The sequence below is a fragment of the Canis lupus genome, chromosome 28 (assembly GCF_003254725.2).
Source record: "Canis lupus dingo isolate Sandy chromosome 28, ASM325472v2, whole genome shotgun sequence".
NCBI classification, from domain to species: Eukaryota; Metazoa; Chordata; class Mammalia; order Carnivora; family Canidae; genus Canis; species Canis lupus.
In genome coordinates this window covers 16,601,391-16,628,060 of record NC_064270.1, presented here as the reverse complement: position 1 = coordinate 16,628,060, position 26,670 = coordinate 16,601,391, and the positions used below count along the sequence as shown (strand labels likewise).

The 26,670-nt window shown below is 37.5% G+C and overlaps 1 protein-coding gene across 3 annotated transcripts in view; it reads left to right on the top strand.

Moving 5' to 3' along the window:
* CFAP43 (cilia and flagella associated protein 43) overlaps positions 1-26,670 on the top strand; it is a 112,785-nt gene that overhangs the window by 55,254 nt on the left and 30,861 nt on the right. For all 3 annotated transcript variants that reach the window (XM_025467120.3, XM_025467121.3, XM_025467119.3), the window contains 8 exons: positions 415-587; positions 1,898-2,047; positions 4,086-4,216; positions 5,024-5,171; positions 7,646-7,750; positions 8,526-8,603; positions 22,743-22,868; positions 26,565-26,669. In XM_025467120.3, the coding sequence (XP_025322905.3) occupies positions 415-587; positions 1,898-2,047; positions 4,086-4,216; positions 5,024-5,171; positions 7,646-7,750; positions 8,526-8,603; positions 22,743-22,868; positions 26,565-26,669 (1,016 nt within the window). The remainder of the gene's footprint in view (positions 1-414; positions 588-1,897; positions 2,048-4,085; positions 4,217-5,023; positions 5,172-7,645; positions 7,751-8,525; positions 8,604-22,742; positions 22,869-26,564; position 26,670) is intronic.

Genomic DNA, 26,670 nt, shown 5'->3' with positions numbered 1-26,670 from the left:
TTGGATAAAGCAATCTGATAAAATAGACACTTTGTTTTAAATAACAAATATATTTGAGGAGCTAGTTTACAAATACATAATTAGAGTATAAGAGAGCTGAAAATCTCCAAGTACTCTTGTGTCTTAATTAAGAATCTCTAGACCAGCATGAGTATCTTTTAATATGTCTCTACTTAATTGATTAATTTAACCAAGGCCTTATAAAGGATATTTTATGTGCTGTCAGTGATTTAATACTTAAGTAGTTCTAATGAAGCTATGTTGTTTTTGGATCATTTTTATCCTCTAAATGGCTTCTGCATTATTAATCAAGCATTTAAATTTTTACTTCATTTTTCATAGTTATGCATAATGATTAAAAAATAAAATCAATATACAGTGCAAATGATCTTTCCTCTCCTCCAAATCTTATAGTTTCTGCAAGCTTTACAGATGAAAGAGGGAGGCTGAAAGATGAACTCATTCACAAGTTCCGGTATGAGATAGAACACACCCTGTCCTCTGCCGTGTTGGACTTTCAAAGTCACCAAATATATGGCTTCTGTAACCAAGTGCCATACATCTGCAGCTACCTTATTCCTCAACAAGTATGCCAAAACTTAAGTGTGCTATTATATATCTTAGAAATCAAGATTCACACACTGTATTAATTAGACAAGATCCAAGCTTTAACATTATAGTCCAGTTAACAAATGGCTTTATTATAGTAACATAATTCTCTTGAATTAGATACATTATTAGCATTATTTGTTAATCCATGATAAATACTAAACACATTTGAGTACCATACTTGTGCTACATATGTCATACTTGTTAGATAAACAAAAATGCAAGTAACACAATTATTTTAGTGCCTTTAACAACAAAGTAGCCTTAGAACATCTATTCCATAGGTGTCAGGCGCTACAGGGTGGATGGATTTGGTGGAACTTTGCATCTGAGTCATAAGCAAAATTGCACAAAATAGATAAACTACATCTCTGCCATCCTTGTATCATACTCTTTTCAAAAATCTCTCAGTATCATACCACTCCTGCTACACACACAGGCCCAGATTATCTACCACCCTTCCTTCTAAACCCTCCTCTCCCAGGGTAGCCAATGTCAGCAAGGTATGAGACAGAAATTCCAAGAAAGAAGAAATATTTGTGGCAAAGAGAATTCAAGGAAAGCTTCATGAAGGAAGTAATACTTGAACTGGCCTTTGAAAAATAGGTCAGATTTAGATGTGGAGAAATATGTGTACAATCTTAGTGGGGGTAGGGGCAGTTTGCTGAGGTAGAGAAGGGACAGGATTGGTGGAAATAAAAGGGGAGAAGGCATTCCAAACAAAAGTTATAGCATGTGTAGGGACTGGAGGTGGGAGTGCATGAGGGAATACTGACTCATTTAATTGACTTAAGCATAGGGGTATGTGAAAAGAAGTAGTAATAGATAAAGATTGTCAGAGGCATCTATCTGGGTGATTCAGTTGGTTAAGTGTCTGTCATCAGCTTAAGTCATGATCTTGGGGTCCTGGGATGGGGCCCCATGGCAGGTCCCCTGCTCAGTGGGGAGTCTCCTTCTCCCTCTGCCCCTTCCCCCTGCTCCTGTACTCACTCTCTCAAATAAATAGATAAAATCTTTAAAAAAAAAAAAAAAAAACAAAGATTGTTAGTGTAGGCTGGGATCTTTAATAGTAGCTAATGTATAAAGACTTCTCTTAGTTGGTTAGAACAAACTTTAGTTTTCAAACAGAGATGAAAATATGGTGCAAATGTGGTTAAAAAATGGTGTATAGGTTTATTTCCATCAGCATATTTGTAGATTTGTATCTGATCGTACAGCACAAGTGCAAACCCTAAGGTATTGCTCCCCTGATCTTTTCTATAATGGGGCCATGTTCTTTGATTGGCAGGAACACAGTGGTATTTGCATTCTTAAGCCACACCAAAAAGTACAAAGCAAACACTATGGACCTGGGATGCTCTCTCTGTCTCCACATGGATTGTGGCTCATAACAATAGCTAAAGGTGGAATTCTGTGTATCCGAGATGTTCGGACTTTGGTAAGCTACCACCACCTCTCCCTCCTGCTTTTTTAATATTGGGATGTATATCTTAATCTCATATAAGGAACAAAAGCCCTCAGGGAAGGAATTGGGCTTCTTTCTTAGGTAAATTAATTCATAACTTACCACTGATGGTAGTAATGACTTTAACATTTTACAAGTGTTTTTATGTACTGAGGTTTGAGTTTCCAAGGAAGGAAACACCAACCAGTAGACTGAGATCTACCAGTAAGAGCATGGGACAGGGATACTGTAGGAAAATTGCAGCCCAGCTCCATCACCACTTAGTTGTGAGGCTCGGAGATTTACTGAGCTTCACTGCGCTACAGACACTCATCTGGAATATTAGGGGGAATCTTCTGTGCTCTCAGCCTGTGGGATTCTGATGAGAGCCAGGGAGAGGGGATATGCAAAACTGCTTTGGAATTAGTGAATTACTGTGCAAATCTAGAGATTATTACTCCTGTCTCCCTGTCCTGGAGCGACTTTGGGCTGGTTGCTACTGCCACCCTCCCACTCCTCTTTATTTCTTCTAGAGATGCTGGAAGAGCATAAAGGAGAGGGTGCGGCCCTTACCAAGTCCTTCCTCCTCAATTGCAGACCTCAACAGCTCCAATACTCTTACTATTTCTGATTTCCATTGAGAAAGTGAAAATAGACTCCCCAGAATGTGGAGGAGCCTTTTCTAGGCTTTGAGACAAGTTGTACTGGTTATCAGTGTACTTTAATGAGGTCAGTAGTTCTTACCCAGGGTTCTATCCACACACCTGAAGCCTTGCAGCTACCTACATGACATACTTCTGCAGGTTCACAGATAAACTGGGCCCTGGTGGGCACATCTGGCTGTCCTTATTCATCTGTATAAGAAAACATATTTGAACTACAGCTGGGCAAAAGTGATACTATTATTATATGGGGGAAATCTTGAATCTTTTAGAGATTATTTTGAAGTTCATAATTTGCAAACTTTGCTACATTGTCTTATTCAAATGATTTATACTGTATGCCGAGCTGATGGTGGCATGATGTGGGAAGACATCAAAGTTCTCCTGGGTGATTCTATGGCAGCACTGTTTGTCAAAGCAACCTAATGACTATCAACAGAGGACTGAATAAATAAATAACAGTATATAAATAATGCATAAATAATGTATATGGAATATTATCCAGGATGAGAAAATATTTATGTCACAATATGGAAAGAACCTCAAAATCTATTTTTAGGGAGGAAAAGCAAGATGCATAATACAGTGTATTATGCTATAATTTATGTCAAAAATTATGTCTGCATAAAAATTTGTTCATATGCATTTTTTAAAAACCTCTGAAAGGATATTAAATGTATTAATTACACTGATTGGCTTTGGGAGGTAGTTGGGGAATAGAAACAGAAAGGAGATTTCCCTGCATACTCCTAATAGTTTTTAAATCTTGAACCATGTGAATGTATTGCCTATTTAAAAAGTTAAACTAAAAAAAATCATGGTTGAGAACCAGTGTGACACAGAAATCCCAGTTTTTAGTTAAATTGTCGCCCTGTGTAACAAATCAGTGATGTGTTTTGTTTGGGTTCTACTTGAACTGGTTTGGCATCCTCCATGTGGGGCATGTTACCTTCCATTCTTCAGAGTTCCTCTTCCCCTCTCTCAACCACTCATCACACACAAATGAAACCTACCTGACCCTTGAAAGCATCTGTATTTGCCATCTCCGCTTGCTTGAGGTCCCTCCCATAACTGCGTAGCCTTCAGCAAGTTGCTTCTGTGTCTGGTTTTCCTATTACAAATTGGTGATTATAATCCCTTTCCTCCTATCCTACACAAATGAGAAAATAAATCAGTATTGGTGAACATGTTTTGTACTAGCAATTTCCAATGCTCTGTATTACTGAGAGGCTACTTCCATGCCAAATAAAATGCTGTTAACAAACAGAAAAAGATTTATCCACAAGCAAAAGTGCATGTGACCCTCTTAGGAAAACTGTCTGCTAGAATTGCATTTGTAATTCTTGCATTCTGTTCTTAAAACTATTGAGGAAACATTTGCTCGAAGTCGGAGTCATTCTCACCAGGGGCACGGGATTCAATCCGTGAGGATTTCAATGGATGGACAAAACATTCTGGTGAATGGGAAAGATGATGGCACCCTTGTTCACCTGAGATGGAGGTATGTACAGTATACACAAAGCAACTTCATGTCTATAGTGTTTTAAAATAAAGATTTTGTTATTATTTATATGTAGCAAGGCCACCATGACAGGAGACAACTGCCATTGAAGATTATTACACTCACAGATCCCGAGAGAAGGACGTTTGCCAAACTATGTGATAGGGCCGTGTGGGAAATCACCTAGGTGGGTAAGGAGGCAGAGGGAAGAAAGGAAATGTGGGCAAAAGCTTTATTTTGGTTTCCATGGGAAGAAGCAGGTAGGTTTAGCATTGGCTAATTTGGATAATGGCCCCCATTGTCTGATACTTGGCCCTGAGGTGATTAGGGTAAAGAAATAGTAGCCCTGAATTGGAGGTGTGGGCTCTGGATCGGTTGGTTTGTATTTGAAAGGAGGCTCCATGGTGAGTGGTTTCCTACCTGTAGCAATTGGCTGGTCTTGGAAGGAGCGGTGCCTCAAGGGTCAGCAAGGCTCCAGTTGTTAGAGCATCAAAATGCAAAAAATAACAAGACAGAGTTAGTACATACGAGATGATCAGTCCTCCCTTTCATAACACCTGTTGGAGGAGTACAGGGACAATGTGAGGAGAGGTCCCCTCAGAGAGGTCAAGAGGATTATTATGTCTAGGAGCCCATGAAAGGGCTCTCTTCTAAGAAGCAGAGTCTTGATAACTACAGGGCACTGTGGAGAATTGACACCATATTTCTTTGTGTAGAAATAGTTAGGTATCTGGAAATAATGCTACTTAATGTGACTTTTTAAAATTGTGGTTTTGTAGCCTGTTTATTTCTTTTTTATTAATATAGGCGGTTTGGAGGAAACTTAGCCAGTGAAGTTATCGAATATTACGAGAAACTTTTAATTTCTCTGCACAACACCATGGATGAGGAAAATGATTATTTAAGTATACAACAAGGAGAGTCCTTGAATCTGGAATCAAAATCTGAATGCTCAGTTGAGTTCCAACATAGCATTTGTCCTTCTGTCCTCCCTTCCTTCCTTCCTTCTCCTCTTCCCCCCACCTACCACCTCTCCTTTACTAAATCAGATATCAGTTTTCAGTTTGTGGTTTTCTTTTAGCAGATACTTAATCCAGGTATACCGTGGTTTTTGAAAAGAGCATGAGCTACCTCTGTGAGAAAATACTCAGCCTTTCTCAAAGCAATATTCTCAAAGCTAATATTATATCCTAGATCTTATTTAAACCATAATATAAGATCTGGGCTTGCCTGAAAAACAAATCTTACTCCTAATTCTGGTGCTTGATCAAACCAGTCTCTCTCTCCCTTTACATCATATACTTTATTTAGGAAGTGTCTAGCCAGAGAACATTTATTCATTCATTCAATTATTTAACAAATATTTATCAAGTACCTACAAAGTGCCAGGCTGTAGGGGAGATAGTCATGAACAAGACAGAAATATTTTCTGCTTTCAAGGAGCTTACATTCTAATTAGGAGTTGTGGGTGAGCAGGGAGAGATAGATAAGTACTCAAACAAGAAAATATTAGATAGTGACAAGATCCATTTAGTGAATAAAAATGCTAATGTTTGGCTGGAATAATCTCTCCAATGAACAGACATGTAAACTGAGATCTGAACTAAAAGAGGGTGCAATGGTGGGGGCAGAGAGGCAAGAATAGGGCAAAAGGGGAAAGAACAGCATGCTTGAGGCCCCGAGAAGTTTGTGCAGTTGAAGTGAGCAAGGGAAACAATAGGAGATGAGATTGTAGAGGTAGATAAAGGCTTTGTAAACCAGGTGGAGTTTGTTTTTTGTTTTGTTTTGTTTTGAAGATTTTATTTATTCATGAGAGACACAAAGAGAGAGAGGGGCAGAGACACAGGCAGAGGGAGAAGCAGGCTCCATGCAGGGAGCCTGAGGTGGGACTCAATCCTGGGTCTCCAGGATCAGGCCCTAGGCTGAAGGCAGCGCTAAACCGCTGAGCCACCAGAGCTGCCCACAGGTGGAGTTTGGATTTTATGTTACATGTAATGAGAACCTATTAAAGTGTTGTGAGCAGAGGATTTACAAAATCATTTACATATATTATATATATACAAGATCATTATATATAAATATATATATATATATATATAGTTACTTGCCACTGCCTAGAGAATGGTTCTTGTAGGGAACAAGAATGGAAGCAGGGAGATTAATTAAGAGGATATGGCAGAGGTCTGGGTTACAACAATGGAGGAGAAATATTATGGAGAAGAAGTAATAGATTCCAGGTAGATTTCAGAGTTAAAGTGGACAGTTTGGGACGCCTGGGTGGCTCAGCAGTTGGGTGTCTGCGTTTGGCTCAGCGCATGATCCCACGGTCCCAGAATTGAGTCCCACATCAGGCTCCGTGCATGGAGCCTGTGTCTTTGCCTCTGTGTGTGTGTGTGTCTCTCATGAATAAATAAATAAAATCTTTTAAAAAATAAATAAAATTGACAGTTTATCACTGATAGATTGGATATAGGACAGGGAAAGAAAAGACTCTAGGATGACTCCTAGATTTTTTTACTTAAATAACTTTGTAGAAGATGGTACCATGCAGGTTGAGGAGGAAGACTATGGAGAAGGGAGCTGTTATGGGGAGGAAGAAGGTATTCTGAAATCAATTACCCATGCTGAGCTTGAGAAACCTGTTAGACATCCAGGAGAGATACCAGGTAGACTGTTGGACAGATGAACTTGAGTTCTGAGGAGAGGTCAGGATTGAAGATGTTGATTTGAGCGTCAAGGGCACATGCAAGGAATTTAAAGCCATAAAACCAGGTACAGTTATTGTGGAGGAGGGGATGGCAAGAAACAGAGGAGATCAAGACAGAGTAACTTCTAGAGATCCATGAGAAGAGTTCAGGGAAGCAAAGGAGTCTGAGAAGGGGGCAGCTGGTGACGTTCTAGAAGGCTCAGAAGAGTGTGACATCCCAAACTTTCTAGACATTCTCCTACAAAGGGGAGCATAGAGAGGGGGCAGTCAATAGCTTTCCTAGGACAGCATATACTAGAACATGTTTGGAAAAGATTTGTTGGGAAACATTCAGTAGAAAGGAGAAATGGATGGTGCAGAAAGGCAATGGGATTTTTCTTTTTTTTTCCTCAAAAAGGAGGAAAAGATTGAATTCCTAAGTACTATAGCAAGACTGGGCTTGATAGGCAGGAGCATGTAGTCTGTAATGACAGGAAGGAGGCCAAGAGTAATTTGGTAAATGTGTAACTTGTCTGATCATTTCTGCCTTCTCAGAGAAAAGTGTGGCTGATATAAGGACAGACTGGTAGGAATTAAATTAATAAGTTATTACATCTTAGGCAGGCGAAATTTTTGGTATTATTTTAAAAATGCAACAAGTACAAAAAGATCCAAAGCAATGATATGAAGTAGGGTGGGAGGCAAAGAATTTTAATTTTAAGAAATGTCTGTCTTCTTCTAAGATGAGTGAGAATATGAAGTCAAGCATTGATTCATCATCACAAGAGGACTTAGTCCAAGTTGATGGTATAAAGGAGATTCCCTGGATACAACAAAAAAGCCAAGAGGTATTTATAAAACATGGAAGAGGTTTGAAATAATGCTTTGTAAGTTAGTAATAGATTAGTTTCCTTTGAAAACCCACTGGAAAGTTAGAAGATAGAACAAGATCTACTTGGCAGTGCATTACATCATATGAGTATAACTTTGCTGAAAGCAAACACCCTCATCCAGGCCAACCTTTAGATGAAGTTATTAGCTTTAAGAACAGTACTTAAGCTAATATGAGACAGAACAAAAGTGTCTAGGGGAAGCCAAAGTGAGGAATAATCAGATACCTCATTTGAGGCAAATGTTGGGGGATGCCACAAAGTTGATTTAAAGAAAAGGTGTGAGCCAGGAACAGGAAAAAGGACATGGTGGCTTCAGATGTACAGGAAGGTGACAAAGCCAGCAGCTCGTGTCTGGATTTAGCTTGTTAATCTTACTCAAGACCCCAATAAAATAGCAGACTGGTTTCCTTTGTCATCTATTTATTTGTTTGTTTGTTTTCTTCTCTCCGTTGACCTTAAAAATGATATCAGTTGCAAATTGCTTTGACGGTCACTTACATAGTTGCAGTGAACTTTAAGCAAGGGATTGGAGTGGTGTTACTCCATGTACACTTTGTATTATTATTTGTAATTGTAATAAATATTTGTATTGTATCATTAGTCTTTTAAAAAATTGTGTTTCTAGAGAAGTGCTATCTATGTATCTATGTGCCTCTGTATATATCAACGTATTTATCATATAACTGTCATTTCTCTTGCATGTTTAAGTGATATACTTGTTCCATTTCAGGCCATCAAAAATGAAGTTAAACTGTTTTCCAAGAAAAGGAAAGAGATAAAAACGAGAATCAAAGCACTTGCTAAAACTGTTAAGTATTATGATTTCATAAACTTACATGCTAGCCCTCAGTCTAAAATTCCTTTCTAAGCTTTATTTTCTCCAACACAGCATGAGGAGCTGTACTCATTTTTCCCCTCTGCCAGTAAGTTCAGTTTTTTTTACCAGTGCTGTACCATGGTGGAATTTGAACCATACCACACTATATATAAACAATGGTTTTCTTCTCTGTCTTCCTGAAACACTGGGTCTTATTTGTTTTTTTAGTACTTATTTTTATCAAAGTTATATGTTTACACTTTTACAAATTAAATAATGAGTTATATAATTAAGAATAATGTTTTAAAAGCAGCACCTGCCCTGCTTCTCTTCACTAGGATTCCTGTACTCCCAAGGTAAATGTTTCCAGTTCTTTCATTTTTTTTTTTTTTTATGATAGTCACACACAGAGAGAGAGAGGCAGAGACACAGGCAGAGGGAGAAGCAGGCTCCATGCACCGGGAGCCCGACGTGGGATTCGATCCCGGGTCCCCAGGATCGCACCCTGGGCCAAAGGCAGGCGCTAAACCGCTGCGCCACCCAGGGATCCCTCTTTCAGCTTTTTTGTTTGGATATCTACCTCTATCATTCTAAATCATATTTTTAATACTGTTATTTCTATTTTGACACTAACTGTGGGCTTTCTGGTATAGAAGATGGTATAAGGTTCTTTTACACCCCCATCACTACAACATACACATATATCCATACTCAGTATGCACACTATTATAGTTACATAAATGTTCTTCAAAGCTGAGCCACATGGTATATTACATTTCCATTTTTATAATCATATTTTTCCTGGAATTAATAATTGCCTTTGTTTCAGATTAAGCCTTTTTATGTACCTATTACCTATTCAGACTCTCAAAATGCTAATAACTCTTCTTTATACAAATACCTGAGGAAATCAAGCTGTCAGTGTTTTGTTTGTTTGGCAAATTGGTTGGTTGGTTGGTTGGTTGGTTGGTTGGTTGGTTGGTTTTATGACCTTTTCCATCTTCCAGGTCCAGTCTAAGCACCCTGCTCCCTAGGTGATGTACCTGGTCCTAGGAACTCCTCTTGTCTATCTTCTTAGGAAATCCTCTCACCTGCCTCTGAGTTAGAGCCCCTCTTTCCAGGGACCCCATGAGTTTTTCTTTGTTTTTTTGATGGACATCTTCTGCTGGCTTCTAAGCAGGACTGTTGTGTCGTCCCATGTTTGAGGACATCATTTAGCTGTGCTTCTGGCATGCCATTTAAATATAATACAGTGTGAATGGTGCCTGGCCCTTAAAGTTGTACAATGCTTTGGCTCTGTTCTTGGGAAAGGGCATGTGGGAGAGACATTTTTGAAACTTTATTTTTCTTAAAATGTCTTTATCCTACTGTCACACTCATTTGATAACTTGCCTAGGTGTTCCTCGATATCCCCTCAGAATTTTGAAGGCTGGATCCATCATCTTCTAGTTCTCAATGTTTGCTTCAGAGAATCCAATACCTTTCTGATTCCCAATTCTTTGTAAGTAACCAGATTCTTGTCTTTATAAACTTACAGGATCCTTTTTTTTTTTTTTATCCCAGCTCTTAGGAGACTTCATAATTATACACCTTGATAGGTTTGATGGATGTTCTTGGTTTGCTGGTGCAGATATACTCCCCACACTTTTCCACCTTGTTCTCAAGAGGCTACCCTCTGTGGATATTGTCACCATGCTATCTTGCCTCTAGTTTCTGGTTGCACTTAGCCAGTGAGTGGTCTTAGCAGATCAGAGAGCCGGGTCTTTATTCCTCCAGTGGCTTCTTTGTGGTATCATGAGTTGGCAGTAACAGTCAGCCCTTTCCTACAGCTACTGATCTCTTCAGGTTCCAGTAATCACTCCCCACCCTTGTCCATCACACATAGGAGTGGTGATCATTTTCTGTGGATGCTAGCCTCAGATGCTTTATCATGCCTTGCTGGTTTCTGTTACCCTGACAATACTTTTGTAAAAGTCCCTCTCCATAGTTATCCCATTTGTGTGTCATCTATTTTGTACCAGGATCCTACTTTGTTTGCTTGTTTTGTCATCCTCATGTGCCAGACATTGGTAAGCTCTTTCAATAAAAAAAACCTTTGTCTTTCAGTTCTGGGAAATGTCCTCAGATTTTTCTTCGGGAATTTCCTCCTCTTTGTTTTATTTTCTGTATTACTAATTAGGTTGAATATCTCTTTATAACTCTAAAATACCTTGTATTCCCTCTTCTGTTCATATCCTTTGCCTATTTTTCTATCGGGTTGTTGGTCTTTTTCTTTTTGATAGTAGAGTTTTTTATTTTTATTTTAATTTATATTTATGATAATTAGGGCTAGTTAAGCTGTGATAATAACTAAACTCCAAAAATATAGTGGCATAGGGATTGGAAGTTTATTTCAGGTCATTAGGTGCTCTATTCCATGCAGTCATTCAGAGATGCAGGTGGCAGAGGGTCTTCAGCTCCCAGCTTCTGAAGTAAGTTGCCTTGCTTGAGCTCACCACAATCAGCTGGGAGGGGGAAAGAGCACAGAGTATGCAAGGGGAAAATCTGGAGCTATGATCTAGTTATGATCCAAATGTACTGATAGTTTTTTTTTAGAGCTTTTGTTTTGTATGTGTGGCTTTAAAAGGACTTCCAAAGTCTCAACATATTTTTTTTTCTAATACTCCCTTATTTCACCTGTAATTTATTTTCATGAATGGTATGAGATATGTATCTAAATTTATTTTTTCAAATAAATAGCCCATTTCGCCAGTCCTTTTTATTGAATATACCATCCTTTCTCTACTGATTTGCAGTGCTTCCTCTGTCAGTTCCTGGATTCTCATGTAGACAGTATTCCTGGACCCTCTATTCTGAAATTGAGTATTGATCCCAAGCTAATTCCAAACTATTTTGATAGCTATAGCTTTATAAAACATTTTTACACCTTGAAAGTAATTCTCCTTTTACTCTTCTTTTCCTTTTTAAAAAATATTTTATTTATTTATTCATGAGAGACACAGAGAGAGGCAGAGACATAAAGAAATAGGCTCCCTGTGGGGAGTCTGATATGGGACTTGATCTCAGGACCCTGGGAGCACAATCTGAGCCAAAGGCAGATGCTCAACCACTGAGCCACCCAGGTGCCCCACTCTTCTTTTGAAAAAAAAAATTGTTGACCTTTTTATGCACACATATTTTTCTATTTGAATTTTAAAATTGGCTTGTCAAGTTCCATGTAAAACTCTGCTTTGACTTTGATTGAGAATACATTGCTTATCTTGGATTTGGGTAAGAATTTATTTGCTATTTTTGGAGATATCTCCACATCTTCTTTATCCACCATCTGTTGATGGACATCTGGGCTCTTTCCATATTTTGGCTAATGTTGCTGCTACAAACATTGAGGTGCATTGTGCCCCTTCAGATCATGATTATTGTATCCTTTAGATAAATATCTAGAAGTGAAATTACTGAGTCATAGGGTAGCTCTGTTTTTAACTTTTTGAGGAACCTCCATACTGTTCTCCAGAGTGGCTACACTAGTTTGGATTCCTACCAACAGTGTAAGAGGGTTCCCCTTTTCTCTACATCCTTGCCAACATCTGTTTTTCCTGAGTTAATTTTAGCCATTCTGACTGGTATGAGGTAATATCTCATTGTGGTTTTGATTTGTATTTCCCTGACACTGAGTGATATTGAGCATTTTTTCATGTGTCTGTTAACCATTAGTATGTCATCTTTGGAGAAATGTCTATTCATGTCTTCTGCTCATTTTTTGACATTTGTTTTTTGGGTGTTGAATTTGAAAAGTTCTTTATAGATTTTGGATACTAGCCCTTTATCTGATGAGATGTTTGCAAATATTTTCTCCCATTCTGTAGGTTGCCTTTTAGTTTTATTGATTGTTTCCTTTACTGTGCAAAAGCTTTTATCCTGATGAAGTCCCAATAGTTCATTTTGCTCCCTTGCCTTTGGAGATGTGTCTAGCAAGAAGTTGCCATGCCTGAGGTCAAAGAGGTTACTGCCCATGCTCTCCTCTAGGATTTTGATGGATTCCTGTCTCACATTTAGGTCTTTCATCCATTTTGAGTTTATTTTCGTATATGGTATAAGAAAATAGTCCAGTTTTATTCTTCTACATGTGGCTGTTCAATTTTCCCAACACCATTCATTGAAGAGACTATCTTTTTTCAATTGGATAGCCTTTCCTGGTTTGTCAAAGATTAGTTGACCACAGAGTTGAGCGTCCATTTCTGGGTTTTCTATTCTGTTCCATTGAGTTATGTGTCTGTTTTTGTGCCAGTAACATATTGTCCTGATGATTACAGCTTTGTAATACAGCTTAAAATCCAGAATTGTGATGCCTCCAGCTTTGGTTTTCTTTTTCAACATTACTTTGGCTATTCAAGGTCTTTTATGGTTCCATACAAATTTTAGGATAGTTTGTTCCAGCTCTGTGAAAAATTTTGATAGGAATTGCATCGAATGTGTAGATTGCTTTGGGTAGCATAGACATTTTAACACTATTTGTTCTTCCAATCCATGAACATGGAATATCTTTCCATTTCTTTTTATCTTCCTCAATTTCTTTCATAAGTGCTCTATAGTTTTCAGAGTACAGATCCTTTACCTCTTTGGTCAGGTTTGTTCCTAGATATCTTATAGGTTTGGGTGCAATTGTAAATGGGATCGACTCCTTGATTTCTCTTTCTGCTGCTTCATTTTTAGTGTATGGAAATACAGTTGGCTTCTGTGCATTGATTTTATAGACTGCAACTTTGCTGAATTCCTGTATCAGTTCTAGCAAGTTTTTGGTGGAGTATTTTGGGTTTACTGCAGAGTATCATGTTGTCTGTGAGGAGTGAAAATTTGACTTCTTTGCTGATTTCAATGCTATTTATTTATTTATTTATTTATTTATTTATTGTCTGATTGCTGAGGCTAGGATTTCCAGTACTATGTTGAACAGCAATGGTGAGAGTGGACATCCCTGTTGTGTTCCTGACCTTTGGGGAAAAGCTCTCAGTTTTTCCTTATCAAGGATGATGTTCACTGTGAGTCTTTTGTATATGGCTTTTATGATGTTGAGCTATAATCTCTCTATTCCTTCATGGTGGAGGGTTTTTATCAGGAAAAGATGCTTTAGGGGGTCCCTGGGTGGCTCAGTGGTTTAGTGCCTGCCTTTGGCCCAGGGAGCGATCCTGGAGTCCCGGGATCGAGTCCCGCGTCAGGCTCCTGGCATGGAGCCTGCTTCTCCCTCTGCCTGTGTCTCTACCTCTCTCTCTCTATGTCTATCATGAATAAATAAATAAAATCTTAAAAAAAAAAGAAAAGAAAAGATGCTGTATATTGTCAAATGATGTTTCTGCATCTATCAATTCTTACCATTTTTAAAATTAACGTGGTATATCACATTGGTTTATTTTCAGATGTTGAACCACTCCTGCAGGAATAAATCCCACTTGGTTTTAGTAAATAATCCTCTTAATGTACTGTTGGACCCTATTAGCTAGTATCTTGGTGAGAATTTTTGTAATCATGTTCATCAAGGATATTGTTCTGTAATTATCTTTTTTAGCGGGGTCTTTGGGGATCAAGGTAATGTTGGCTTCATAGAATGAGTTTGGAAAATTTTCTTCCATTTCTATTTTTTGGAACAGTTTCAGAAGAATAGGTATTAATTCTTCTTTAAATGTTTGTTATAATTCCCCTGAGAAGCCATCCAGCCCTGAACTCTTTGTTTGTTGGGAGATTTTTGATTGCTGATTCAATTTCTTTGCTGATAATGGGTCTGTTCAGGTTTTCTATTTCTTCCTGTTTCAGTTTTGGTAGTTTACGTTTCTAGGAATGTATCCATTTCTTCTAGATTACCTAATTTGTTGGCGTATAATTTCTCATGATATTCTCTTATAATTGTTCATATTTCTTCACTGTTGGTTGTGACCTCTCCTCTTTCATTCATGATTTTATTTATTTGGGTCCTTTCTCTTTTCTTTTTGATAAGTTTGGCTAGGGGTTTATCAATCTTATTACTTAATTCTTTACAAGAACCAGCTCCTAGTTTCATTGATCTGTTCTACTTGTTTTTTTTTTTATTTCTACATCATTTATTTCTGCTCTATTATTTATTAGTTCTCTTCTCCTGCTGGATTTAGGCATTATTTGCTATTCTTTTTCCAGCTCCCTTAGGTGTAAGTTTAGATTGTGTATTTGAGACTTTTCTTGCTTCTTGAAAAAGGCTCATATTGCTATATGCTACCCTCTTAGGTCCACCTTTGCCGTATCTGCAGGTTTTGAACTGTCATGTTTTCATTTTCATTTGCTTCCATATATTTTTTAAATTCTTCTTTAATTTCCTGGTTGACCCATTTATTCTTTATAGGACACTCTTTAACTTCCACGTATTTGTGGTCCTTCCAAATTTCTTCTTGTGGCTGACTTCAAATTTCATAGCAGTATGGTCTAAAAACATGCATATAGTATGAAATTAGTCTTTTTGTACCAGTTGAGACTTGATTTATGTGATCTATTCTGGAGAATGTTCCATGTATACTCAAGAAGAATGTATTCTGCTGGTTAGAATCAAATGCTCTGAAGAAATCTGTTAAGCCCATCTGGTCCAGTGTGTCATTCAAAGCCCCTGTTTCCTTGTTGACCTTCTGCATAAATGATCTGTCCATTGCTGTGAGTGAGGTATTAAAGTTCCCTACTATTATTGTATTATCATCAATGAGTTTCTTTAATTTTGTTATTAATTGGTTTATATATTTGGCTGTTCCCAATTTAGGGAAATAAAAATTTACAATTATTAGATCTTGTTGGGTAGACCCCTTTATTATGATATAGTATCCTTCTTCATCTCTTAATACAGTCTTTGGTTTAAAATCTAGTTTGTCTTATATAAGGATGGCTACTCTAGCTTTCTTTTGACTTTGGTCTCTCTCTGCTCAAAGGGTCCCTTTTAATATTTCTTGCAGAACTGTTTTAGTGTTGAAAATTCCTTTAGTCTTTGTTTGTCCTGTAAACTATCTCTCCTTCTATTCTAAATGAAAGCCTTGGTGGATAAAGTATTCTTGGCTGCATAGTTTTCTCATTTAGCATCTTGAATATATCATGCCAGTCCTTTTTGGCCTCCAGGTCTGTGTGGACAGGTCTTCTGTCAGCCTTCTATGTCTACCCTTATAGGTTAAGGACCCTTTGTTCTGAGCTGTTTTCAGTATTTTCTCTTTATCTTTGTAAATTGCAATCTTCACTATAATATATTAAGGTGTTGGCCTATTTTTGTTGACTTTGAGGGGAGTTCTCCGTGTTTCTTGGATTTAATGCCTGTTTCCTCCTTCAGATTAGAGAAATTCTCAGCTATAATTTGTTCAAATAAACCTTCTGCTCCCTTTTCCTGCTCCTCATCTTCTGGGACTCCTATAATATGGATATTATTTCATTTTTTGGAATCGCTGAGTTCCCTAAGTCTACCTTTGTGATCTAATGGTTTTCTTTCCCTCTTCTTTTCAGCTTTATTATTTTCCATAATTTTATCTTCTGTCACTGATTCACTCTTCTCATTCATCATTTTTATGACCTCAACTTGGGACTGCATCTTGTTCATAGCATTTTTATTTCAGCCTGACTAGATTTTAGTCTTTTATCTCTGCAGTAAGGGATTCTCTGGTGTCTTTTATGCTTTTTTCAAACCCAGCTAGTATCCTTATATTGTTGTTTTAAATTCTAGTTCAGACATTTTACTTATATCTGCATTGATTAAATCTCTGGCCATCATTTCATCCTGTTCTTTCATTTAGAGTGAATTCCTCCATCTTCCATGAGTCGTTTTTCTGACTTGCAGATGTGCAGCTTCCTTCTGCAAGACTTCTTTTTTTTTTTTTTCTTCTGCAAGACTTCTTAATCAATTTCATGGAAGTTTAGAATGATCCTATCTTTATCTACCTATGTTCCAGTGAGGAAGCAGGATTAGAGTTGCCCTATTATTTCACTATTTTACCACTCCCCCTATAATATGAATCTTATATATAATATATATTGTATAAATATATTTATATGTAAATAAATATATATCTTTATTCAATTAAAATTCTTCAGTGAAGTTTTATAGTCTAAAAATGACTTTGTGTAATTTTCTTATTAGGTTTATTTTAGATATTTGATAGGGTTTTTTGCTTTTGTGAATGGAATATTTTTCTATTATATTTTCTAATTGGTTATTAATAGTATATATGAATGTTACTGATTTTATCTTTTTTTTATGATAGTCACAGAGAGAGAGAGAGAGAGAGAGAGAGAGAGAGGCAGGCTCCATGCACTGGGAGCCTGACATGGGATTCGATCCTGGGTCTCCAGGATCGCGCCCTGGGCCAAAGGCAGGCGCTAAACCGCTGCATCACCCAGGGATCCCTGATTTTATCTTTTATATCTGATCACCTTGCTGAATTCTCTTTTTAGTTCTGCTATTTTGTCAGTTGGTTCTTTTTGATTGTCTAGGTAAAGTATCATATCTTCTGAAAAATCATGTGTCTTATCAATTTTTATACTTTCTTTTTCTTGTCTTATGCTAAGGGCTTCTAATATACTAGTAGTCATAAGAGTGGACATGCTTGTCTTCTTCCTGACCTTAACAGGAAAGTTTCTAACTTTTAAGTGTGATATTTGCCTCAGCATCTGTTTGATATTCTTTCACAAGTTGGATTCCTTTCCATCTCTTGTTACCTAAGAGTTTTTATTGTGAAGTTTTCAAATATCCTGTGTTCCTCCAATAGACATTGGTCATTTTACAACAGATTCCATTTGCTAATATTTTATTTAGGATTTATGTATCTTTATCCAGAAGTAAGATTGTTTTCTTGTGGTTTCTTTGTTTAATTATGGTATCAGGGTTATACCAGCCTTAACATATGATTTGAGTAGTTTTCTACTTTTCTTCCCCATGCTTTGGATCAGTATGTATAAAGTGCTAATTCTTCTTTTAATTTGGTTAAAAAACAAACCAAAATATTCACACACACATATGAAACCATCTGTGCCTAATTTCTGTTACAGGAGTTGATTCTTTTCTTTGTTTCAAGTTTATCTACAGTCTTGTCAAGTTTTGTTTCTTTTCAAATAAAAATTTGATAAATTACAGTTTCTTAGAAAATTTTCTATCTCATCTAGGTTTTAAAGTATATAAATTTATATAATATTCTAATTTCAAGTCCTTTCTGATTTTTTAGTTATAGCTCTCTCTTTATTCCTAATTGTATATTTATACCTTTTATCTTTTATCTTGACATACTTTATTTTTTTTAATTTTTATTTATTTATGATAGTCACTCAGAGAGAGAGAGAGAGAGAGGCAGAGACATAGGCAGAGGGAGAAGCAGGCTCCATGCACCGGGAGCCCGACGTGGGACTTGATCCTGGGTCTCCAGGATCGCGCCCTGGGCCAAATGCAGGCGCCAAACCGCTGCACCACCCAGGGATCCCTATCTTGATATACTTTATAACAGTATTTCTATTTTATTAATATAGTACAGTTTTTATTGATGACTCTATTATGATAAGAACATATAATTTTATACCTATACATTTGACCACTTTAGGGTTTTATCAGTTTAGAATTTTATTTGTTCTTCCCTACTTCCTTCAGGTTTATTTGTCCTCATTTTGTTAGTTTTTTGAATTGAAAAGTGGTTTCTTTCATATTGTTTTCCAGTGTATGAAAGGTTGTAAATATACCTCTGAGTACCACTTTCACTATATTGCATTGATTTTGACAAGTAATTTTCTCATCTTTCCTTAGTTGTAAACATTTGTAATTCCATTTTGAACACAACAACCAAAGGGTTTCTTAGAAAAGTGTATGCAGGGATCCCTGGGTGGCTCAGCGGTTTGGCGCCTGCCTTCAGCCCAGGGCACGATTCTGGAGTCCCGGGATCAAGTCCCACGTCGGGCTCCCGGTATGAAGCCTGCTTCTCTCTCCTCCTGTGTCTCTGCCTCTCTCTCTATCATAAGTAAATCTTAAAAAGAAAAAAGAAAGTGTATGCATTTTTCTGTTTTCAAATTTCCTTGTATATTATTATAGATTGTTTTGTATATCTTTCTTTTGCTAACTTTGAAATTTATTTCACTGCGGTCAGTAATAAAGCTTGTTGAGATTCTTTGTAGCCTTGTATCCAGTCACTTTTTGCGACTATCTCATGTATGTTTGTAAATAATATTTTATTCTCTGGGGTTGGTTTGTTGTTGTTGTTTTGGTGGGGGGTGGGGGGAGTGGATGAGTAGGGGAAGGTACCATGTTCTTTAATTTCCTACTAGATCAATCTAATTGTGTCAGGGTACTTTATATCCATATTTATGTGTTTGCTATTTGAACTGTTGTCTTCTAGGATATGATTAGCAATTTGTCAATTTATCCTTGTCTTTCTATCAGTATTTATGTTAGATGCCAAAATGTACACAACAGATCTCCTCAATAAATTATTCCTTTATCCTTATGAAATATCTATCTTTATCACTTTCAATGTTCTTAATCTACATTTTGGTTTTTATATTAAGTTTTTTGCTGTTTCTTTTTGTTATATATTTCACGTACTTATATATCTTTCTCCATTCCTTTATTTACAACTTTCTTTTGTCTGCTAATCATTATACAGCTGGATTATTTCTTTGTAAATCCTGTCAAAACTTTTTAACAGGTGAGTTTAGCCATGTTTATTGTGATTATTGATATGTTTAATATTATTCCTGCATTTTATTTTTGGTGTTCTATCTAACATGTTTTCAACTCCTTTCTTTTCCCTCTTTCTGTCTTCTTGGATTGCTCATACATTTATAAATTATTGTTCTTTTTTTTAAAACTATTTTGGGACTCATAATTCTATTTCTATTTTAAAAATTCTAACCCGGGATGCCTGGGTAGCTCGGCAGTTGAGCATCTGCCTTCAGCTCAGTGTGTGATCCTGGAGTCCCTGGAACAAGTCCCACATTGGGCTCCCTGCGGAGTCTTCTTCTCCCTTTGCCTGTGTCTCTGCTCCCTCTCTGTGTGTATCTCATGCATAAATAAATACAACCTTTAAAAAATAAAAATAAAATAAAAATTCCAACCTACATGCTTAACTTTCTATTTTTCTACATCACCTGGTACCTTCCTAGTCAATGGAAGAACACAGCAGCATTGACATCACGTGGAAGCTTAACCCCATCCTAAATCTCTTGGTCAGAATCTGTTCTTTAACAAGACCTCCTGGTGATTCATTGGCACATTAAAGTTAGAGAAGCTCTGGTTTAGTGTGTATCATACCATATCCACCCTCCAAATAAGACAAGATCATTGTGTTATTGTTAGTTTTTACTTTTTCAGCTTTCTCTGTTTCCTTCACCTTCTCTCAGTGGATATTATTTGGAATTATAGCTCTAAATCGCCAGTTTTTAAGACTCTTAAATACATGTAACTCTTATTTAGACTTAAGTCTTTCTATCCAACTTCCTCTGACATTAGGATATCCTTAATAATCCTTTCAGAGGTATGGGTACTGGTGAATTTTCTGAATCTCTGACTATCTATAAATGACTCTAGTTTAACCTTGCACTTGAATAATGGTTTGGTGACTATAGAATTACAGATTCAAGGTTTTTCTTTCACTCCAAAATTTGATCCAAAGTTATTGACCCATTGTATTCTTGCATCTAGTGTTGCTAAAGTAGGTCTTCTATTAGATTCTTCTACTTTGCAATATTCTTTTCCTCTTTAAAAATGTTTCAGATTTGGTTCCGAAGTTTTACATTTCTTTTTTTTTAAAATAGCTTATTTATTTGAGAGAAAGAGGGAGAAAGAGAGAGCAAGAGAGAGCATGAGCTGGAGAGGGGCAGAGAGAGGAGCAGACTCCCAGTAAGTGGGAAGCTTGATGCAGACTCGATCCCAGGACCCTGGAATCATAACCTGAGCCAAAGGCAGACATTTAACGAACTGAGCCAGCCAGGCCCCAAATTTTACGACATTTCTGTGTCTAGACCTGGGCCTGGACCATACTAGTTATGCTTTTTCAGTCTTGAGTATTCATGCTGTATTATGTTTTTAGAAATTCTTCCATGTTATTTCTTTCAACCCTGTGGCCCCCCTTTCTCTTTATTCTCTTTTCTGATGTGTATTATTTATAGGTCCTTCTAGGTGTGTCATATAAGTGCCTTCACTCTTCTTTCACATTTTCGATCTCTATTTTTTTGGTTATACCCAGCAGAATTCTTAATTGATTCTTGCAGATCACTAATTATCTTCAGTTTTGTCCATCTTGCTATTCAGCCCATCTACAGAATTTCTTTGTTTCAAAGATCAAACTTTTAAGTTCTATAATCTTGTGATTCTTTTTATGAGATACAGTATTTTGCATCTCTAGTTACTGTAAAATTCTACTCTTGTTTAATTAACTCTGTGTAACAAGCCTTCTGTTTATTGAATTTGTTGTCTCTCTTCAGTGGCTTTGTTTTCCCCAAAATATTGGTAGTCTGTTATTATTTTTATTATTGCCTACTTAACTTTAAAATTGACATGCCCCATTATAATTCCACTACACCAGTTGAACCTGCTTGGGAAGATTTGTAGGAGTTCTGAAGTCAGCAGGTATTCTGATCTGTTTTTCAGTAAAATGAGAAGGGGTAGATAGTGTTGGGAAGTGGCTTGGCCACTTATCTTATGGCAGAGGGAGATGTTCTCTAATTCCTTCTAGCCACTGACACACTTCTTGTTATTGCCCTATCTCTCCCACCCAGATATTTTTTTTTTTAGATTTTATTTATTTATTTATTTATGAGAGACAGAGAGAGAGAGGGAGGCAGAGACACAGGCAGAGGGAGAAGCAGGCTCCACGCAGGGAGCCCGACCGGGACTTGATTCCAGGTCCCCAAGATCACGACCTGGGGCCAAAGGCGGTGCTAAACCACTGAGCCACCAGGCTGACCTCCCACCCAAATATTTATTCCATTTCCCTTCACCTGGCAGCAAACACCCCTGTTATTACTACTGGGACCCCAAGAGTTTTATCAAGTGGTGGTACATATACATGCAGGTTCTGTCAACTGCCTGTTTCTGATGTAGGACCTCCAACTAATCACTTTACCAGCTACTTCTAGGTTACCCCATATCTGGTATAGCTTCTACATTTTGTTAAATATTTTCTCGTGGGTTCTTGGGACCATCATGTATCATTCAGATCCATCTGATTTTCATCTTTCAGATGTTACAGTGTCCATGGTATTAAAGGATCCTTTTTTCCCTCTTAATTATAGTAATAGATTTATCTACTTATTATACACTTCTTTTCTCTTAATTTTATGGATTGAGGCAGGAAAGAATAATATTAAAGCCCATTCTCAGTCAGTCATTTTGAAAGTGAAGTGCTCAATTTTTCTATTATATTTTCTGATTTTTTGTTGATTTATAAGTGCTCTTTATATACTAAAGATATTAATACTTTGTCATATATGTTACAATGTGTATCCTTTGGCCCTGAATTTTCTGAAGTTATAAACTTTTAAAGATAATTTTTATTTTTAAAATGTTCAAATATATATAAAAGGAGAGAGAATAATAAAATGATAATAAACCCAATGGCCAATATTGTTTCATCCTATACATTTACTCACTATCCCCTCTCCTGATCATTTCATCTTTAACTATTTAAGTAAGTACCTCTAAAAGACAAGAACTCTCTCGAACTCTCTCTCTCTTTTTTTTTAAGTAGGTTCCACACGTAGCATGGAGCTCAACATGGGGCTTGAGCTCACAACACTGAGATCAAGACCTGGGCTGAGATCAAGGGTTGGATCTGAGCCACCCAAGCACCCCAAAATAAGAACTCTTAAAACATATAACCACAATACCATCAGCACACCCAAATATCAATAATTCCTTAATTTATTTCAATGAAGCAATGAACTTACACACTTTTGTTGTTGTTTTTAGATGAATGAGGTTTTAAGGGTTAAATCTGAAAACTTAAACAACCACAATAAGCCCATAATCTAATTTTTACTTGATAGTTTCATTTAGATAAAATCTCTTTTTTTTTATTGACTGCTGTCTAAAGAGACTCAGAAAAGCATGTCTATAAAGATTAATTCTTTGTACTTGATGTCATTCTTTCTTATTTGAAAATTCAGGTTCTGACTATGATGGAAGAAAATGAAACAGTAGACAATATTGCAAAATTAGACCAAAAAGAATTTGGCCTGGATCTTGAAGAACTGGAAAGGCTTCATGATGAAAATGAGGAAGAAGTGGCAAAGGTATAGAAAAATCTAATTTAAGCACCATAAAGAAATATACTGAAAGAAGTAAAAAGAAAATGGGAAGAAAAATAAATAAATAAATAAAAATAAATAAAAATAAAAAAAAGAAAAAAAAAGAAAATGGGAAGAATTTTTCTAGGATAATGTGAATAAAACAAAAACTTCTCCAGTACAATATGAATAAAGCAAACTTAGTGTATATAAATGGAATAAATTAAAAAATTATTAAATTTGGGAGTTAGGAGAAAGAAGAGTGTCTAGGCCAGCCACACATCTGATGTTTGTCTTTCCTCATGACATTTGTTCCAACCATTTTCCACCATATGTTTGAAAGTTTTTAGAAATCCTCTCAGTCACCTTATGCCAACTTTGGACCTTCTGGTTTAAGAGCTTCTTTCTTTCTTTCTTTTCTTTCTTTCTTTCTTTCTTTCTTTCTTTCTTTCTTTCTTTCTTTCTTCCTTCCTTCCTTCCTTCCTTCCTTCCTTCCTTCCTTCCTTTCTTTCTTTCTTTCTTTCTTTCTTTCTTTCTTTCTTTCTTTCTTTCTTTCTCTTTCCTTTCTTTTCTTTCTTCTCTTTCTTCTCTTTCTTCTTCTTTCGTAAGCTCCACACCCACAAGGAGCCCAATGCAGGGTTTGAACTCACAACCCTGAGATCAAAACCTGAGCTAGGATCAAGAGTCTGACCCTTAACTGTCTGAGCCACCCAGGTGCCAATAGCCCTGTCTTAATTACAATTGAAATCTTTCTCCCTTTATTCACTGCTCACCCTTTGAGCATCATCTACTCTATGGCCACTCTGAAAATATAGAAGATTAGCAATTACTATGTTCCCTATGTATCTTCTCTCATCTATGCTAGCGATCCCAGCTCCAATGGCCATCATATAATGTAGTTTCGATAGGTTCATCATCATGCGTTTTCCATCTGATTTCATTATATTTGGGTATAGCACCCAAGAACTCCAATTATTATCTGTCCAGTTTAGAGAAAAGCCTAAACTGAAACCTTCCCACATGGGGCTGATCTGGCGGAGAAGACAGACCCTAAACAAATCTCTCTATATTGTATAATGAAAGTAAACTGAATTCTGTGATAGATGTGAGGCATCTACTTCTGTGGTCAAAGAAGACCACTTTAAAAGCATTTCAGCTGAGATTGAAAAGGAGAAAGGGAGTTGGCTATGCAAAGTTAGGGGAAGAGAATGGCAGATGAAGGGAGCAGCATGAATGAAGGCCCTGAGGCAGAAATGGCTTAGAGTATTCCAGGACTGAAAGGCCAGGAGGGCAGAAGCACAGTAGACAGGAGAGAGTTTCATGGAATGAGGTAGGAGCAGAGGCCAGCTCTGAAGACCTTGAAATCATGGTGAAGAATTTGGCTTTTGTTACATTCAACAGAAAGCTATTAGAAATGATCCCATTTTCTTATAACAAATAGGCATCAATTTAGGACCATTTTGAATTATTTATCGTGATAGTTGCAACCATCCAAAAAGGTAGGTGGTTGTTGTCCTGACTTGAGGAAACTGAGGATTTGGACCTAGAATCACTTGGCTAAGGTCTCACAAACTGGATAAGATCCAGGAAGCACTCTCAGTGCTTTTCCCCTTTGACCTTGGCTTCACCCAAGCCTGGAATGCCTCCTCCCATTCTGGCATGAGGCTTTCCTAGCCTGCTCAGCTTGACCACTCCGTACCAACTTTGGGTGGGGTGCCTAACCTCATCCTCACTCGTGTTGTTTCTGCCTCCAAGCTCATGTGTGACCACTCATCCTCACAAACCTGCTCCTCTGGCCTGCTGACCTACAGACCACTGATAAAGCCACCCTGATTACCCCCACCCCATGCCTCTGTTCCAGATACTCTTCGCTGCTTTTCAGATTCCTGCATATTCTTCCAGAAGCCTTCTTAATCTTCTGAGCAGGTTTTGGTACAGAGAAAGGCTCGTGACATGCTTGTTTCCCCAATATTATTACCTTTTTTGAGCTCTGGGCTTTGAAAAAATATTAGCCCCAGATTGGATGTGATAGTGGAACCAGACAGTCCAGGATAGAACAGTGTTAGCAGAGGACACCACAAACCCAGGCACATTTGGGAAGAGGACACTAGTCCCTGGGAAGAGTTAGTGGTACCCACCAGTCAGGGAGCCCAGTCCTAAAGGGACCAGGCTATTAGCTAGCCCTAGTTCAGGATCTCAACCAGAGCAAAAAGACCAAAGCCCAGTAATGACAATCTCAACACGGAATTAGGGACCGGAGGGGTTGATCAAACAGCCTCAGCAGAAGAGAGGAAAAAGCTGGTGGGCTGGGAATCAAGCAGGTTCTGATAGCTGACAAGCCAAAACAGCTGTTTATTTAAGAAAAAATAATTTAAAACTTTATTAGCCATTAACCCAATGGCTAAAAAAGAAATTAAATGCAAATTAGACAAAGCCTTTGATCAGACAATGAATAAAACAAACATGAATGATTGAATGAACAACTATGACATTTTCTAATCCGGGGGATATTATTCTTAGCTAGTTTGTAGATAATTCTGCTAACAAAGAGAAATGCTAAAGAGGTTCTAAAGGGGACCCTAAGGACTAAAAATTGTTGGTCCTCACTTTCATATTAGGTCTTTAGCAAACTCCATTAAAACAAGAATTCTTCGGGTGCTTGGGTGGCTCGGTCAGTTAAGTGTTTGCCTTTGACTCAGGTCTTAATCTGAGGGTCCTGGGATTAAGCCCCACGTTGGGCTCCTTGCTCAGTGGGGAGCTTGCTTCTCCCTCTCTTTTTGCCTGCTTGTGCACCCACTGTCTCTCTCTCTGTGTCAAATAAATAAATAATATTTTTTAAAAAACAATTCTTAATCACTTAAAGGTCAAACAATTGGCTTACTTAATCAGATAAAACTAATTGAGGTAACATATGTTTCTAAAAGGTCAAGCATATGATCCCCAAGAGTAATGGAGCATTATTTATAGTGGACATAAATAATAGATGAATTAAGTGACCTCAAGACAGAGATCACAAACTGACACTTCAAGTATGCATTGACAAGAATTAAGCCAACATTTAGATATCTGATAGTTGCATTAAAAAAAAATACACATTTCTGAACTTCTCTAATAAATCAGGAAGACCCGGCACAGCGGTTTATTCCCCAGTCCTGCACCAACCTGCCAGATCTGTGATAGTGAGCATTTTAACTATCCATCCCACTATGGCCATGCAACTGTCCTCACACCACCCTGGCTCATGTTTAGGACCTGCCTGCCATTAGAGGTGTTTGAATTGACACCCCAGTGCCCAAGGAATGGAGTCCCAAGCCACCAGACTAAACTTTAGGAAAGGTCCTTGAGATAAGACAGTATTTCCCCCAAAATGCATCTCAGCATAGGGCAGCTCCGTGTGTTAGGGAAAGAAGATAGCCATTAAATGTGCAGCCATAAGGCGTCTGGGTGGCTCCGTGGTTGAGCGCTTACCTTTGGCTCAGGTCGTGATCCCAGAGTCCTGGGATCGAGTTCCGCATTAGGCTCCCCATGGAGAGCCTGGTTCTCCCTCTGCCTCTGTCTCTGCCTTTCTCTCAGTGTCTCTCATGAATAAATAAATAAATAAATAAATAAATAAATAAATAAATAATCAATCTTTGAAAAAAAATGTGCAGCCATAAGCCACATATTCATGTTTATTATTCCCCTTCATCGACATTCTACAAGATAAGAAAAGATGCAGAGATGCATAACCTCGCCAAGGCCTATTTGGCTGAACTTATTAAAGAAGAATGCTGGAACTCGATGGCTGTGAAAGGTCGAGCTCTTAAGG